Source organism: Leptonychotes weddellii, chromosome 3, assembly GCF_054177405.1.
Source record: "Leptonychotes weddellii isolate Sample4059 chromosome 3, ASM5417740v2, whole genome shotgun sequence".
NCBI classification, from domain to species: Eukaryota; Metazoa; Chordata; class Mammalia; order Carnivora; family Phocidae; genus Leptonychotes; species Leptonychotes weddellii.
The window spans coordinates 6,136,214-6,153,165 of NC_138371.1; the positions used below are offsets into that span (position 1 = coordinate 6,136,214).

A 16,952-nucleotide genomic window follows, 5' to 3' on the forward strand; every position below is an offset into this window, starting at 1 on the left:
TTTCAGTAACTGGCATCATCATCCACTCAGCTGCTCCCCAAAACCGAGGCGTCACCCTCCATTCCTCTTCCCCAGGCAGTGAGTGTGCCTGCTCTTCCACCCACACATACCCCAGCCACACCACTCTTAGCGCCCCCGCGCCCCCACGCCCTTGGGTCGTCACATTTAACTAAGAGCTATCAGCCACTCCCATGTGCCAGGCACTGTCCCCAAACCTGGGATTTGGCAGGAAGAGGAACAGACACAGATCCCTGCCTTCCCTTCTCATGAGCCGCCCACACATCACAACCCCCGGGCTCGGAACTGCTCGCCTGCTTTGGGTCAGCCTCCTGAATTCCATGCTCCACAGCCAGAACTCAGATCATGGCATGATCCTCTAAAACCTCTACAGAGTCTTGTGAGGTATACATGCTGTGGCTCCTGCCTGACATTGCCAGATAAAACACGGGACACCCAGTTGAATTTGTATTTCAGATAAATGATGGATAATCTACTAGTGTAAGTATATCCCAGCATTGCATGGGATATACTTATCCTAAAAAAGTATTTGTGATTTATCTAAAATTCAGACTGAACCAAAATTCATCCTGGGTCTGGCCCACCCTATGCCTGCCTCTCCCCAACCTCTGCTCCTAACACTTTCCTTCCCTCATTATGCTCCAGCCACACAGACTTTCTGTTCCTTGCAGGCTGGCCTCATTCCTGCTTCAGGACCTTTCTTCTTGACATCTGTCTGCTAAAGTGCTGGATGGCTAGCTCCTCCTATCACCAAGGTCCCAGCTCCATCACCACCTCAGAGAGGCCTCCTTAACCCACAGAGGACACTGGGACCCTCCCACCCAATGTCTCTGTCACTTTTGCCTGTTTTATTTTGTCATAATGCTTATTAAAATTATCTTTATTTACAGACTTAATCTACTGCTGTGCCCTTCATTAAGACGTCTGCTCCATCAAGGTCTAAAAGAGCAGAAATCTTGAGCACTGTGTTCATGACTGTATCCCAGTACCCAGAACAGCGTTCAGAGGAGGCCCTCCATACATATCTGTTAAGTAAATAATTGAATGAATGAATGGATGAATGAATGAATGAATGAACCGAACCCCTGTTCCAAATAAAGCAGTTTGAAAACAACAAGTTCATAGTTAGGGATTGGGAAACATGACTGTTTTTATGTAAGATTTTCTAAAATTCCAGCCCCCAGTTAACCAAGTCTCCAAGCCGAGCTATGCTTTTGCCTATGAGGGTGAGGACACACAGATGTGCAGGGGACATTACAGTGTCCCTAATTCTAGCTAGAAGTTAACTATCCCGTAAATAGAGATGTGGAAGAGCTGCAAGCCAAAGGAAGCCTTTCCCATGAGCACAGAGAAGTCCACACACTGGGGAAGCTGCTGTGTCCATAAAGGAAGGTGACCCAGATCCAGGAAAGTCCGGGCGGGTGGGGTGGGGAGGGCTGCAGAAGCACCTGGTGACTGGGGGAGGCCAGTGGAGACTGAGAGGGGTATTTCCTCCCGGACAAGGAAGCAGCAAAGAACAGGACCTCCATCAGAACACAAATAGCTTGTGCCCAGTCTTCATGAAACCGTGTCTCTTAAAGAGAAAGTGGCAGGTGTATGTGTGTTTTCCCTAGTGATACATGATTTATAACAACAGCATCAAATGGAAAAATAGCTCTCCAAGGAAATCTCTAAAAATGATGGCTCTCCATCCAATTGGCTGAAACTGCATTAGTTGAAAGCCAATTCATTGAAATGAGACCTGACTGGCCAATTTGATGAGTGCTCCATTTGTCAAGGAAATTATTTGTTAAATTTACCAAATGCACTGATTGCGCTTTTTAAGAGCCTTTATGAGGAAAGTTCAATTTGATTACTGATGATGAAAGATTCTTTTCTGCATATTAACTAAGCCAAGATGGATATGGCCCCAGAGAAATTGACAAGGGAGTTCTGAAGTTGCCGTATGTTTATAATAAAATACAAAATGGTATATAGTCTGAGAAAGCCTCGCCCACAGAAAATGCTATTTTTCCAACCAAAATGTTGACCTTTCATTTATGATGGGATTCTTTTGTTTCCTTAGCATTTCTCTCAGATGCCTTTGGAATGGTGTTTTCTATTTTTTCAAGCATTTATTTTATTTTATTTTTAGATTTTATTTATTTATTTGACAGAGAGAGAGAGCAGGAACACAAGCAGGGGGAGTGGGAGAGGGAGAAGCAGGCTTCCCGCGGAGCAGGGAGCCCGATGCGGGGGGCTTGATCCCAGGACCCCGGGAATCATGACCTGAGCCGAAGGCAGATGCTTAACGACTGAGCCACCCAGGCACCCCTTCAAGCATTTAAAGTAGCCTTTTGTCAATTCTTCAATAGCACCGCAGCCTTAATTTTGCCCTTCTAACAGTTAAAATGTAATTGAACTTGAAATTAATATTAGCATTAAAAGGGACGCCTGGGTGGCTCAGTCGGTCAAGCATCTGCCTTCGGCTCGGGTCGTGATCCCGGGGTCCTGGGATCGAGTCCCGCATCGGGCTCCCTGCTCCACGGGGTGCCTGCTTCTCCCTCTGCCTCTGTCTGTCTCTCTCTCTCTGTCTCTCATGAATAAATAAATAAAAATAAAAATCTTTAAAAAAAATATATTAGCATTAATGAAGGTAAAATGTAAAATTCTAAAAATCTGAAGCAAATCAAAATTTTTACCAATCGGTCTTTCAATGAATTCAGTATTGGAAAACGAAGGTTTTGGTGCATTGGGCTTGCTTTAACAAACTGGCATCCCTGGCATCAGCCAGCCATGCAGAAAACAGTCTGACTTGAATTTATTTTCTCTTGGAGCCCTTATGTGCTTGTCCAATGTGCCGGGTGCAGCAAGGAGAGAGACCAGCAGCAAAAGTCTTACTGCTCGATCCTGAGCAAGTGTGAAAGGGCCAGCCGTGTCCTCCCACTCACCCCTTCCCACAGCAACTGGCCTCAAATTAACTTTAGTTTAAAAAAAAAAAAGCCACAGTTCGAATACCATGAAGACAAACCTTGAAACAACCACAAAGATTTCTAAGCCCTGCCAACTGCCCAATTATTCTGAGTACAGCAGAGGTAGCTGGAGAGCCAGGCAGAGGGCAGGGGTCACTCTAATGAGCTGCTTCTCTCACTGGGGACTGTCCCCTGTCCCGCCCCCCGCCCCCAGGGGCCACCTAACCCACAGACCATTACCCATAGAGCTCCTTGCAGAGCAGCATGATCAGTTTCTTCAGATGAGGGAGGCTGCTGGAGCCCGTCTTCACAAAGTCAGAATCCAGGGCGAGCTGAGTGTTTAAATAATCTTGGATGGCTTTAAGATGCTCTTCTGGAAGCCTGGAAATAATAGAAAGAGAAACATGCTTCTTCTGTTCCTTTGGCCACAAACACCAACTGTAGAAGAAGAAATTTTCATTATCAAGAGTCTCCGGCTGAGACACTGTCCTTCAGGAGAACATGGGCACACTCCTGGATAGGGCCCTTGGTCTTACCGAGGGCTAGAGAAGTGGGTCTGAGCAAGATTAAAGGATGGGGGAGGGAGGATGTCTCTTAACCCACCCATAAAGGCTTTTTCCCAAGCCCATACTTGGAAGGAAGGAACCGGCTGGAAATGCTTGTATTTTACAAAGGAGACAAAGCAACTTGAGAAACGGTCAGCAGACTTGTTTCCCGACCTCATTTACTTCTAAAGACAGCATCTGGGGGCTAAGGGATGCTCAGTGGAGAGATGGCAAATGGCTCTAGCTCACATACCAACTCCAAATTCATGGCCGAAGGCCACCTGGAGCTCTGTGCTGAGGACATTCTGAGCTGTCCTGGGGTCCATGGGGAAGTCTGTGTGGTGAGTGATGGGCTGGTAATATGGTAGTGGGCCCAGGTGCCCTGCCCTCACCCTCCAGGCTCTGGCCCAGCCCCTTCAGTTCCCGGGTGCGGAGGCAGAGCCCAGGCTGGGTGGCACCAGGGCTGTCATGGAGGTCTGATGGTCCCTCTACATTCTCTTGCCCAGACCGTTTTCTTTCTTTTTCTTTCTGGGTAACCTGTGAGTCTTTGTTCCTATAGTCATTAAAATCAGAGTCACAGCAAGTATCTCCTGGCATAACACTGCACTCACTCTGCTAAGCACTTAATGCCCAGTTCCTCTTTGGTCCCCAAACCAATGTTAGGACACAGCTGTTATGATCCTTCCTATTTTACAAATGAGCAAAATGAGCAGGAAGGTTGTTGATTTACCTGGGTGAAAAAATTATTACAAGCCTTAAAAATCTTTGTTCCAGCCTTGATATATAATCAAGTTGGAGCTGGAGGGCACAGGTTTTTTTTCTGCAGGATCTTTGAAAGCATGAAAAGCTCCTGCTCTCGAGACTAGAAGGGCCATTGGCCATTTTGACTTCTTTAGATTGAAAATGATTTGCATGCCTGTTGTCCTAATACTGAATGTTAATCTACACTCCTTCTGGGTCTTGACATCCTAAAAATCCAGCTTCTGCCCAAGTCTGTTTCTGAAAAGGACAAAATCGCCCCCATGGTATTAACATATGTATTTTAATGGTTCTAATGACTGTTGACTCATAACTCTGAAACCACGAGGGCTTGTCATAGGAAGCTATCTTTGTTAAGATGTTCGCTGTAGGAGAGGGGTAACATAAAGATGTGAACTCTGTTCATCAGAGAAGCTTGATTTCCTTCAGCAGTCTTGTAATAACTATTAACTACGGCCTACTGATTGGATCTAATCAACTTGCACAAAAGATTGGGCAGCTTGTCTTATAATTAAGAATTATCTAGGGGCCCCTGGGTGGCTCAGTCGGTTAAGCGTCTGCCTTCAGCTAAGGTCATGATCCCAGGGTCCTGGGATCGAGGTCCCCCCCACCCCTTCAAGCTCCCTGCTCACTGGGGAGTCTGCTTCTCCCTCTGCCCCTCCCCCCACTTGCACACACATGAGTGCTCTCTCTCTCTCTCACCTGCTCTTTCTCTTACATAAATAAAATCTTAAAAAAAAAAAAAGAATAATCTAAAGGCAGTCCTTCGTATAAAAAGCTATGTTACACGCAAAATGGATGGACTTTCAAACACAAGGCAGAATCTCGGTTTGTCGGAGCCCAGAAAAGCCCGAAGACAAGCACTGTGTCACTGCTTCCCTTATTCGGCCACCATGCTCCATTTACTCATCTCCAGCTCCAAGGAGAGGTTTTAGGAGGGTTCCACTGTCATATGCTAGCTGAGAAGCCAAAACAGAGAGAGCACACAAGCCCCCAGCCGCCCCTCCGCCCCTCTCATGAGGCTGCTAAGAGGCTTGGCTGCATACATCATCCTGCCCCACTGGGGCCCGGAGGCCCAAAAGAACACCTGTCCCTAGAGAAGAGGGACTGATGAGGAGATGCCGGGGAGTCGGGACGAATGGGCAGATGGTGGCACCAACTGGGCATCCTTGCTTAGTTCCCCAAGGAGCTCACTCCATCCAGCATCTACCCATGGAGAGAAATGGAAACTCAAGGAAACTGAACAATGGGAATACTTTAATAAGTATTTGTTATTTACACATGTCTATGGGGTAGTCATGATAACATACCGATGTATTCAAAACACTGGATACTTAGCTATTTGATAAACAACCCAAGTAATGCAAGGAGTGTGTATAGAATACAACCCAGTGGGCCTAGAGAAGCATCAAAGGATATTCAAAGTGGAATTATAAAAACCCCAGGTATCTTAGCAACCAGGTGGCTTGTGTGTACCTTCCTTTGTATTTCACCAAATTGGATGGTAGGAGAGAAGCCCTCAAACTGATTCTTCGAGCTAGAGATATTGCATTAGCCCTGCTGTTAGGATATCCTTTGGGGGGTGCCTAGGTGGCTCAGTTGGTTAAGCGACTGCCTTCGGCTCAGGTCATGATCCTGGAGTCCCGGGATCGAGTCCCGCATCGGGCTCCCTGCTCAGCAGGGGGTCTGCTTCTCCCTCTGCCCTCTTCCCTCTCGTGCTCTCTCTCTCTTTCTCTCTCTCTCAAATAAATAAATAAAATCTTTAAAAAAAAAAAGGATATCCTTTGGGGGGGACTTTTTCTCACAAAGAAACAAATAAAAAAATCTTTTAAAATTTTTAAGGCATGGAAGTCACTACGTACTAACTTATTAAGTCATTCAACACACATCTGGTGGGGGACATGCTGGGTGCTGGGATGCAGTTCCACTCACGGAGCTTCCTTCTGGTTGAGCCCATCCCCCTGGCCTGTCTCTCGTAGTCAGTAGTCAGGGCCGGTGGTTTGCAAGACAACTAACACCCCTCCCGGGTGACACTCCCACTTGCCACCATCCAGCCAGGGCAGTGTTGGGCCTGCTCGGACAGAAACAGAAGTACGTGCCTGACCTCCTGGGCGGGGACCAACAGGAGCCAGGGTGGGCCTACCTAAGGGTGGAGATCCTGAGAGCTCGGGATCAGAGTGAGGAAAACCTATAGTGGTAGAATGACTGTCTCCCTCGAAGAAAGGAGCGCCATGTGGTGTAGACCATGGTCTATACCACACACGGCCTGGCCTATTTACTGGTGACAGAAAGGTGCCCCCCACCCCTCCGGCAGTGGGCCCAGAGCAGGAAAGGGCCGAGAGGCAGGACCAGGCTGCAGTGTAGGCAACTCCTCGCCTTGGACCACTTGCCTCAGGAGACCCCACGGCAGTAGAGACATCCATGATGGGGAAGGATGTCATGTGGTTTATGGCAAGCCCCGGGAAGGGGATCCGAGCAGAGGCCCCTAAGTCCCGGAGCAGGACCACGCCTCTGCAGCGGAGAACTCTATGTCATTCCAGAACCAGCTCCTGCCAGGCAGCTGGGCTCCGTGCAGACAGAGCAGCTGAGCCGACCACCCCGTGCCCAGGCAGCGGAGGGGTGACCCGGGCTTCCTCAGACCTGCCATTGGGAGCCGGGGGGCAGGGTGGGGGGCTCCAGAGCAAGCTGTCCTTGAGTGGAGGTGGCACCCTCAGGAGTGAGCACAGAGGGAGCTGCCTCTGAGAGGCCCGCCAGGCGGGGACTCACCCACTAGTGTCCATGGTCTGCAGCCGCTGAAACAACGTCTCCGAAAGGCTTGGCCTGCTGACCTCGGTGGCTCTCGGATTCTCGCTCGACAGAGGGACCTCCTTGGCCTCACATGGCCCGGCAGATACAGGGATGTTCCTCGGTGGCAGCTCGGGTGGAGACAGGACACCTTCTACCCAAGAGAAGAGCAATAATGCCATCTGGTCTACGCACTAGCTTCTCTCAGAATCACCCACCTACAGAGGGCTCCCTTGTGGAGTGACCCCTCCCCGACCCACGAGGTCCATCCAGGCCACGGTGCCCAGTTACAGACCCCATCTGTGCCTGCGCTGTCCCTCCTGTCTCCACTCCCTGACTGCACGGGGAGCCTGCTGATGGCAGGAACCTCATCTTGGTGGTCTTTAACCCTGGGGTTTCGTTTGTCCCTCGGAGGTGCTCAGCAACCTTGGACAACCTTGGACAGGTGGAGCCCACAGCCCCAGAAGGATGGCCAGCTTTCAGGGCTGAGGCAGGGGCCCTGGATGAGGCAGAGGCCCGGTTCCCAGGACACGGAGAGCAAGGGTGGGGAGCAGGCAGGCCCGGGCCACGCTGCTCCTCTCTCTCCCACCCTGACCTCCCTTTCCTCTGCTTTCCCTCCAGCCTCTGCTGATCTTTCTCTCCCCTCCCAGGCCCTAGGAGACAAATAAAAGAACGTGAAGGGCCCCCTTCACGAAGAGAACTGAAATAGAAAACAAACAACTGAATTCGGCCCCGGGAGAAGGGACTCCTGCCCGTCTGCCTTCAGGAGAACTTCTGTCCTGCACACACGACAAATGGGGAGGGTGCTGAGCCTCTTGGGTCCACGACCTCCTACCCGAGCCTCTTCCCACACCAAATGGCCACGCCAGGGCCCCCGCCACAGAGCTGCATGGGATGTTCTCTTTAAGGATAAGCTCTTCACATCCTCCCCTGGCCTGAGGTTCTTGCGATGGTATGAGTGTGTTTTGAGCCCTGTGGGAACGGCAGCACCTTGAGAAGACCTGAGCCAAATCAGACCCCTTGGACCAAGGTGGGGGGCGGTGGGGGTGAAGGCCACACTGCTCAGGTTCAAGCCGACAACTGCGCCTCCTTTGGGGAAGTGAAGCCAGCAGTCACAAGACTGGGTTTCTCTTCCCGGCTGTTACGGAAGGTGCCGGGGGCTTTCTCCAGATGGTCATCCAGAAAGGCAGAAGAGCCAGGCCAGCAGGTGTGAGGGAGGGGAGGCCACAGCATGTGAAGGGCATCTCTGCAGGATGGCTCCTTGGCATCAAGGCCAAAGCTCGGGCACCTGGGGACAGCTGGCGGACACGTGGCCACGGCACAGAGCCGGTGAGTGACCCGGGCTCCTGTGGGGACCCGTCAGCTCTTGCTATTTCTGATGAGGGGTGAGAAGGGGCATGGGCTGCCTAGGTCCCTCTCAGCCTCCATGAAGCTGCGGTCCTTTTGAAACACTCTGCCCGGCCCTCACCTCCTCTACAGAGAAGCCTGCTCGTCAGCATTCCCCCTCCGCCCCGGCAGCCAGTGAGCTGTGCAGCCACTCAGAAGGGGCCTCCCGGAAGGTGGGCGGCAGGTGGGCCAGTGGCCCACAAGCCGGCTTGCGGGGTGCACCTGGCTGGAGCAGCCCATAGGGAAAGGCAGGTGCCAGCCCAGGGACCTCAGCATGTCTGGGGGCGACCCCGGGGGGACCTAATTGTTTCCAGGCCCTGGGATTTAGGAGGAGCTCTGACCAGGGGAGAGGCTCAATTCCGTATCTTAGGTTTTCCGTTAGGAAGTGAATTTCTGAGGGGAGAAGAAGGGCGCCGTCCAGGAAGGTCCATGCTACCGTGCCCTCCTCCGTCGGACCCGTTTGATTGCTCTGTGGCTCCCCCCACTGTTTTAAGGGGAGGCTGGACTCTCACATACTTTCTAGGGGCTGTACTTTTTATTTTCCTTTTAAAGATGATATAAAGAAACGCTTCTCTCCCCCTTCCAGTTAGGTACAAGCACTTCCTCCTTCATTCTCTTTACAGCGAAATGCAGCTGATTATTTTGATGAGGATGGTAGCTGCATTTATTGAGTGCTTCTTGTGTGCTAGGATCCAGGCTCTACAGTCATTGCCTCCTGTGATGACACCCTGAGAGGTAGATATTAGTTTTAGTGTCTCTTTAAGAGAAGTCTGTGATTCAGAGAGGTTAAGCAATTTACCCAAGGTCACACAGCTAAGAAGCTGGGGAGCAGGAAGTCCGATCCAGGTCTGTCTGATGATCCCAGAGCCTGCTTTCCTAACTTGTCCTTGGTCACCATGTCACCCTCTCTCCCTCTGATAATCGGACCCACCTAATCTACAAGCACTTGTGGCAAAAGAAACACCCCAGGACTTCTTCCCCTTAGTGCCCCCCTCCTGCCTTCCCTTCCATCCCTTCCTACCTGTCTCATCCTCTGGCTCATCACCTGCATCCTCCTCCTCCAGGGGCACAGGATACTGCAGGTGGGTCACCAGACCCATGTTTTCTTTCTTGTAGAACTCGATGAGCTGGTCCAGCTTGGTGAAGAACTTCATGGGGACACCTTCGGATGCCTGAGGACAGAACCCCAAACTGAAGTACATTTCAACTGGCCAGGACTCCACCTAACCACAAAGGCCATCTGCAGCGGAGACCAACGAGGCTGAGGGAGTGACCTCGATCCAGAAAAAGCCCTGGGCTCCCACGCAGTGTCTGTCCACCACACCCACACCCTCACATCCTGTAGCCAAGCCAGCAGCCCCGAGCACCGGTCTGCACAAGGCACAAATAGGACAGTTTTAAAGATTCTTTTCCTTTTTTTTTTTAACTCTTATTTTTATTTTTTAAAAGATTTTTATTTATTTATTTATTTATTAGAGAAAGAGAGTGCATGCAAGCACAAGCAGGGGGAGCAGCAGAGGGAAAGGGAGAAGCAGGCTCCCCACTGAGCAGGGAGCCTGACATGGGGCTCCATCCCAGGACCCTGGGACCATGACCCGAGCTGAAGGCAGACGCTTAACGACTAAGCCACCCAGGCACCCCCCATTTTTAACTTTTATTTTAAAAAGCATTTTATTGGGCGCCTGGGTGGCTCAGTCGTTGAGCGTCTGCCTTCGGCTCAGGTCATGATCCCAGGGTCCTGGGATCGAGTCCCACATCGGGCTCCCTGCTCAGCGGGAGGCCTGCTTCTCCCTCTCCCACTCCCCCTGCTTGTATTCCTGCTCTCGCTGTCTCTCTCTGTCAAATAAATAAATAAAATCTTAAAAAAAAAAAATAATAAAATAAAAAGCATTTTATTATACAAGTACTATATTTTTCTCATGGCAAAATTAGAAAATACAGAATTTTTTTTAAAAAAGAAGTCACCTGTAGTCCCAAACCCCAAGAGACCTATTTTTAATATATGGGAATCAGGTTTTCTAGACTGTATGTGTGTGTGTGTGTGAGATGGGGTAATTATTTTTATTTCTCCCCACCCCCCAAGATAATTTGTTTTTAAACACAAGGAAATCTATTGTAGCAATTGTTTTGCTTTTATTTTTTTTTCATTTGTTAAAATTCTGTTTTATCAGAACTCAGAAAATGGTGAGGCAGCACAATATTTTTCCCTGATTTGTATCTCTGTTGCTGATGACAGAGGAGCCTGCAGGTCATTGCGCAGTGCTGTTCAAATGCCCTGGGGCCAGGTCTCCATCAGCTGGTCCATTAGCTACAGCAAGAAATTCAAGGGGGGGGGCCCTGGCAGCCAGCCTCACCTCACTGAGGCTCCACCCACCGAGGCCCCGCCCACACCGAGGGGATATCAAGCAGCAGGGCAGGATGGGAGAACTGCAAGGAGGAGACTCACCTCATTAACGCTGTACCCTACATCTCCTAACCCAGCATGCCCCAAAGTCCTATCCACCTTCCCTGTCTAGTACCTCGCCTGCTTCTCCTCGTGTTCCCTGTCCTGAGCCAACCATCATTTCCCCACTGGCCTAGGCAGAAACCCTCCCTCTGGCACAGAGGGCAAAGGTGGACAGTGTGAGGCAGGTGTTCTGGATCCAGCTAAGGGGTTGAGCGGGGTGGCAGCCCTAGATGCCGGAGGAAGTCATAGCTGGGTTCCGGGGAGGAGCAGTGAGCCGGGGGCAGCTAGACAGGAGAAAGGGATCAGGCTGTTGGTGGGTACAGGGGTGGTACAAAAGGACCCCCCTTCTGGGTGGGGCTTCCTTGGCCTCAGAGCGCAGCAATCCTGGTCCTGACACTAAGTGCCTGTGATTCACCAGCATTATCATCACAACCATCTCATCAATGGCAGTCATGTAATTTTATTTTTTCTTTATTTTATTTGTTTTTTAAAGCGATCTCTACATCCAACTTGGGGCTTGAACTCACAACCCCAAGATCAAGAGTCACATGCTCCACCGACCAAGCCAGCCAGGTGCCCCGGCAGTCATGTAATTTTAAAATGGGTTGGAAAGGCGCCATCATTGGAGTTGGAAGCCAGGGGTCCAACCACTCCCCTGGGGGCTGCCAGCCGCCTTCTTGCTGAAGGGGCAGGGATGATCACATGTGGGAAAGAAGGCCAACAGCCACCACAGGATGGGAGTTGGACAGTCTACCAGGTCGCTGAACACACACAGTGTAGGCCTAGTGTGGCTGGACCGTCCTGACTTGCCCATCTTGAAGTCAGGCACCCGTTGCTCCAGCTTGGTTAGGATTGATGAGGGAGGCTGGGGTGGGGCCTTGGTCTGCAGGTCTTCAGGGCTCCATGTAAGTGGGACTGGGACAGCAAATGAGGCAGGATGACCCAGACTGGGACAGACCCAGACATGTGGGAACAGACCAGGACTCAGACCTGTCCCTGAGCCCCTGTTCCTGGTGGTTGACCCCAAGTTGTAGTGAGGATGCATTTGCCTTCAACGAGAATCCACCTGACTTTCACCTTGACTCAGGGCTCTCCACTCGGCCCCCCTGTCTCTCCAAAATGTGTTTGTGTGTGCATATGCACTGCACACATGTAAATCTCTACATGAGGCTATGTATGTGTGTTTGACTGTGGGGTCTAAGCTATTTAGTAAAGGTATAGAGTTTAACAATTTTTTTTTTAATTCTTTCCAATAAATTCCCTGTTGTCGCAAAGCCCCATGTTAAGCGATCTCTTTCAAGCATTATTGAACCAGAAATATCTGAGCAGCAGCAGCTAGGCCTTCTCAAAAGTAACCAGAATAGGTTCAAAACTAAAAGTGAGCAGAATAACAAAAATAATTTGACGTGACACAAGATCGATGAACTCAATTCCATTAAAGCAGCTGTGATAAATGTCATCTTATCAAAGAATTTACAGTTAATGGATGACAAGCCATTAGGCATATGGGAAAAGGATATGAAACTATCAAAGTAAGTCAAAGTGGAACAGCTCATGTGTGAGTCTGGAAGAGGGTTCTCAGCCGGGAATGTGTGTTTAAGGGGGCATGTTGGACGTGGGAATTTAAGATCCACCGATGCTAAGACACACGTTATTACGTGTAGCCCTGAAAAGCTAAAGCATAGACTATGATCCACCACTAAGTGTGGACACATTTTATTTCAGAGAGGTTAAGTGTGAAAAAAATAAGCATCTTCGAACTGATGAAATCTGCAGTGTCTTAAGCATGCAGAGGAACAGGACACTCGAACATGAATCTAATCCCTACAGATCCAGCGAGGCAGGAGGTGGGCGGGGGGACCTGGGAGCCAGAAGCAGGTGCTGGGCGCTGTTAGCAAGACAAAGCTGCTGGATCCTGCTTGTGCTTGGACTGTTCGCAGAGGTCAGGGAGGCAGGGCCTAGCAAACCAAGGCTGCTGGCTGCCCAGGTGGTCCAGGGTCCCAGGAAGGTAGACGGTGAGGGTGGAGTCCAAACCTCAAGGATGGTGGAGCAGCCTGTCTTGGGGGGATGGGCCGGCAAGCCAATGAATGGCCAGCTACTGAAAGGCGTTGCTTGGGGAGTGACCCCTTCCTGCACCTCCCCCATCGCTCATGAGAGGGATGCACCCAGGAAATGATGGGGTGCTCTCCAGAAGGCAGGTCTACATGTGGCAGATCCCACCTGGAGGGAAGACTCACTGTACACGTGCGGGTCAACAGGGAGAAGTCTGTCTCAAGAGGCAGCACATACAGACGCAGAGGAAACGGGGCAGGCAGGGTGCCAATTAGCCAAAGTTAGGGTCTCTTTGGAGGAGCTCTTCTCATCAGTATTTGCTCTTGGTACTAAGATTTGAAGGGGTTCACAGAGATGCCTTTAAGAACTTATGTTCAAAGCACATTCTAGAACAGAAAAAGGTCAGGGTGCCCAGGATTATATAAGCTCTTGAGCTGGCCCAAGCTTGGGGTGGGGTGAGGGGGTGAGGATTGTTCAGATGGGTGGTGGGAGGTCCCACCTGGCCAGCACAGAAAGGAGCAGCCCAGCTGTGGTGTCCTCATTCCTAAGCTGGACGGAGAAAGGCTCTCTGTTAAGGCAGGGTGGCCAAGAAGGCAGGGTGGGGTGGCCAGCAAGGGGGCGGGGCTGCTCAAAGGGCAGCCATACTTGGGGGAGACCTCACAAACCCGGCCAAGCCAATGCCAGGAGTAGGGAGTCGGGGGTCGGGGCTTCCAGGGGAACGGGGCCTTGACCGTTGGCCAGCAGGAACACCGAGGTCCCTTGGGGGTAGGGGCCTGGTCAAGTCCGTATCCACATTACTATGTACCCTGGGGTCAGGGGCCAGCTCTGCTTAGTGCTGTACCCCCAAATGGGGCTGTGGGGCCTGACAATTGGAGGTGCTCAGCAATGAGCAGCTGCATGGACTCGCTGTGGGGAGTCAGGATGAGAGTCAGGAGAGATGGTCAGAGAGGACGCTATGCAGGTCTGGGATGGGCGATGCAAAGAAACAGTGTGGAGGAGTGTTGGCAGTAGGGGGACCAGCCCTCCACCAGCCTGGATCCCAGCCCTCAAAAGTGGTGCCTTTTCAACAACTTTCAAATGCAAAGTGTCGACAAGAAGATTGTGGTATGTATCAGTCAGGTCCTGGCAGGAACCAGATGTCACGTTACACCAGGGGATTTGGGGAGCATTTCGTGGACGGGGTGTAGGGATACCAGTAAGAGGGGAGCAGCATTCCAGAGCTAGCAACAGGAGAGCAGTTACCAGCCTGGGAGCAGGCACAGGGCGGGAACAGGCACGGCAACCCCAGGAGGGCTGTCTGGCAGGAGCCCGGGGCCTTCCGTGGCCGGGGCAGGAGGTCCTGTGCCCTCACGTCCTCCACCCTCTCCTCACTGCCTCCCACCCACCAAACCCAGCTGGAAACTAGGGGAGTGAGGGAAGGTGGGCTTTCCTGGAGGACCCTCAGGGCATCGTGGTGGCAGCGTGGCTAGGGGGCTCCGGAAGCTGCGGGAAGGCAGGCCTGGGGACTCTGCCTGCTAAGGAGGCGCTCACACCCGGAGGGAGAACTGGCCACGCTCCCGGGGAAGGGGGGCTGCCCTCCATCCTTAACGGTTGGGGCCTCCAGACTTTGTTCCTCATTCCGCGGCCACTACCTTCCTGAAGAGATTTATCGAGTCATTTTGAAACAGAGAAACCCTGCAGCCCCACGTTGCACTTGCACTGGGAACATGAGCCCCACACGATGAGAGACCCTCCCCGGGGTAGGGCCTGTGGACGGCTGGATTTCCGCTCCGCGCCAACTCTCCTACCATCAGGAATGAGCTCCTTCTCTCTTTAGCGGATACCTAGAGCACGTCACAGACAGCTCGATTTTGAAAAAGCAAGGAGCAGCATTTCCTCTGTTAAGTCAGCCTGTCAACTTAGGGTGGGTGGGCCCAGAGCGGACGGCCCTTTGAAATTTGTGGGATCGACGTGAATCCCACAAAAAAGTCACACAGAAAAAAAACGTGGGAGGGGTTAGTTCAGATTGTGAAACAGAAGGCCTTTCTCTTCTGTCTCCATTAAGATCTCCAGGTGCATGGAAAGTTCCGGGTGCTTTCCAGCACTACCATTTCCACAAAGCCCTCCCCACTGCTCCCTGCGGTGTCTGCCTTCCCACAAGTTTCTAAGTCCCAGAAGGAAAGGGACCCCGCTTGGCTCTGCCTCATACGGTCCCTGAAACCCTTTCAAGGGTAGTGAGTGGCCCCACCCCTGTTCTGGGAAACGGGGACAATGCAACAGGCCTCACATTAGAAAAGTTGAAGGAAGGGCCCCTTCACCCTATCGCATGGCACCTGAGCTTACCCAGGTACTACACTCCTGGGGAAAGTCAGAGCAAGGGAAGAGGGCCGCCCCGGCCCTAGCCCCAGGGTTCGGGAAGATACCACCACCAGGGTCTTTACAACAAAGGGCAGCTGAGTGTCCGGTCTGCTGGAGGCTCAGGGCTGTGCAGTCTGAGAAATGGGGTATTTCCAGAAATAGCTGTGACTTTCAGACACCCTCCAGAGGAAGGGCGAGCAGGGCAGGGAGGCCAGAGCGCCGGACAGGCTCAACTTTCCCAGGGGGTAACTGTAACTTCAGCACTGTCTGGGATCTAAATGGGGAACTGAAAGAGGTCTAGGCACAGGAGGAGAGGGAGAGCCGAGTGGGAGCTGGGGGGGCGGGGGGTTGTGGAGGGTGGGCAGGAAGCCGCTGCTGCGAGGCACCCCCTCCTCAAGCTTCTGCCAGTCCGTGTGTTAAATGAACGAGTGTATACAATCACTGTGGAAGTTTTACGAATGATGAAAAGGTATTAAGAAGTGGGAAAAAAAAACCAAACAAACCCCAAACCATGCTCATTATTCCACTGCAGCAAAGCATTTCATGTAAGTTCAATGAGAAAGTCACTAGAAGGTCTGAAGCAGGGTGACCACAGCATTTGGCTACTGTGAAGAAATAGCCGGGAGGGCCTTGGGGTGCCTGGTGTCACTGTTCCCATTTTTCCATGGAGGGTGGAGAGGCCTCAGGGGTGGTGGTGGGGGCAGAGCTGGATTCAGCCCAGGCCTTGGAGCCCCCCAGACCTGGGGCTCCCACATATCCACTGAGGCACCGCACTGATGGAGCAGAGTCAGAGGTCATGTCCAGGCCCAGGCTCTGTGCTCTGGAACCTCACCTCCCACCCCCAGAGGCTCTGAAGCTCCTGAGGTCCAGCACTGTTCCCTCCACTTAGACATCAGCTCCGCAGGGGCTGGATGCCCCCGTCCTGTCCTCTGCACACTGCCGAGGGGACCCCCCTCCTTCTGGCCCTGCCTCAGCCCTCCCCTCTCCTTGCCAGCCCCTGAAATTCTTTGCTTGGCTCCCCTTCTGCCTTTGAGGTCGTTCTCAACCCTTTCCACCTTCTTCCAAAACCTCTTCCTAAGAATTGCAGACCCCAACTTGGGTGAAGAAAGGAGAAGGGAAGAGACCAGATCATGGGTCTCTTGGGCCTCTGGGGCCTTGCCGAGTTTGGATTTTGTTCTAAGAGAGACTTGGAGCCACTAAAGACATTTCAAAGTGTGCGTGCGTGCACGTGCGTGTGTGCGTGCGCGTGTGTGCGTGCGTGTGTGTGTATGTGATTCGATCAGATTTGCTTTTTTGGAATTATCACTTTGGCTATTGTGTAGGGCAGGATAGAAGTGGGGGGTGCTGGCAACCCCACTCTGGTGCTTGCACTGGGGAGGTGCAGTGGAGGAAGGGGGGCAGGATGGAGCCAGAGCTGGACTGAACAGCCAGGGAGGGGCCAGGGGCCAGGAAGGACACTCCAGATCTCCGGTTTTAGTAACTCGGTTAATGGGAGAGACAGCAGGGGACAGGCAGGCAGGCTTGGGGAGAGCTTTGGAGGCCAACTTGAGATCTAGAAATCCCTCTTCAGCTATAAGGCCTAGGAGGGACCCCGGGAGGTGTCTCTTTAAAGGCCGATCAGCCCGTCCCTGTCCTTCCCTCCCCTTCACCTCTTCTCTTCAAAACCTATTTATT

At 51.8% G+C, this 16,952-nt stretch overlaps 1 protein-coding gene across 1 annotated transcript in view; it reads right to left on the reverse strand.

Moving 5' to 3' along the window:
- Positions 1–16,952, reverse strand: part of INPP5D (inositol polyphosphate-5-phosphatase D) — a 112,351-nt gene that overhangs the window by 56,955 nt on the left and 38,444 nt on the right. Inside the window, exons 3-5 of the mRNA XM_081815294.1 lie at positions 9,465–9,615; positions 7,040–7,211; positions 3,210–3,350 (exon numbers count right to left, since the gene is read on the reverse strand). Coding sequence (XP_081671420.1) covers positions 3,210–3,350; positions 7,040–7,211; positions 9,465–9,615 — 464 coding nt within the window. The remainder of the gene's footprint in view (positions 1–3,209; positions 3,351–7,039; positions 7,212–9,464; positions 9,616–16,952) is intronic.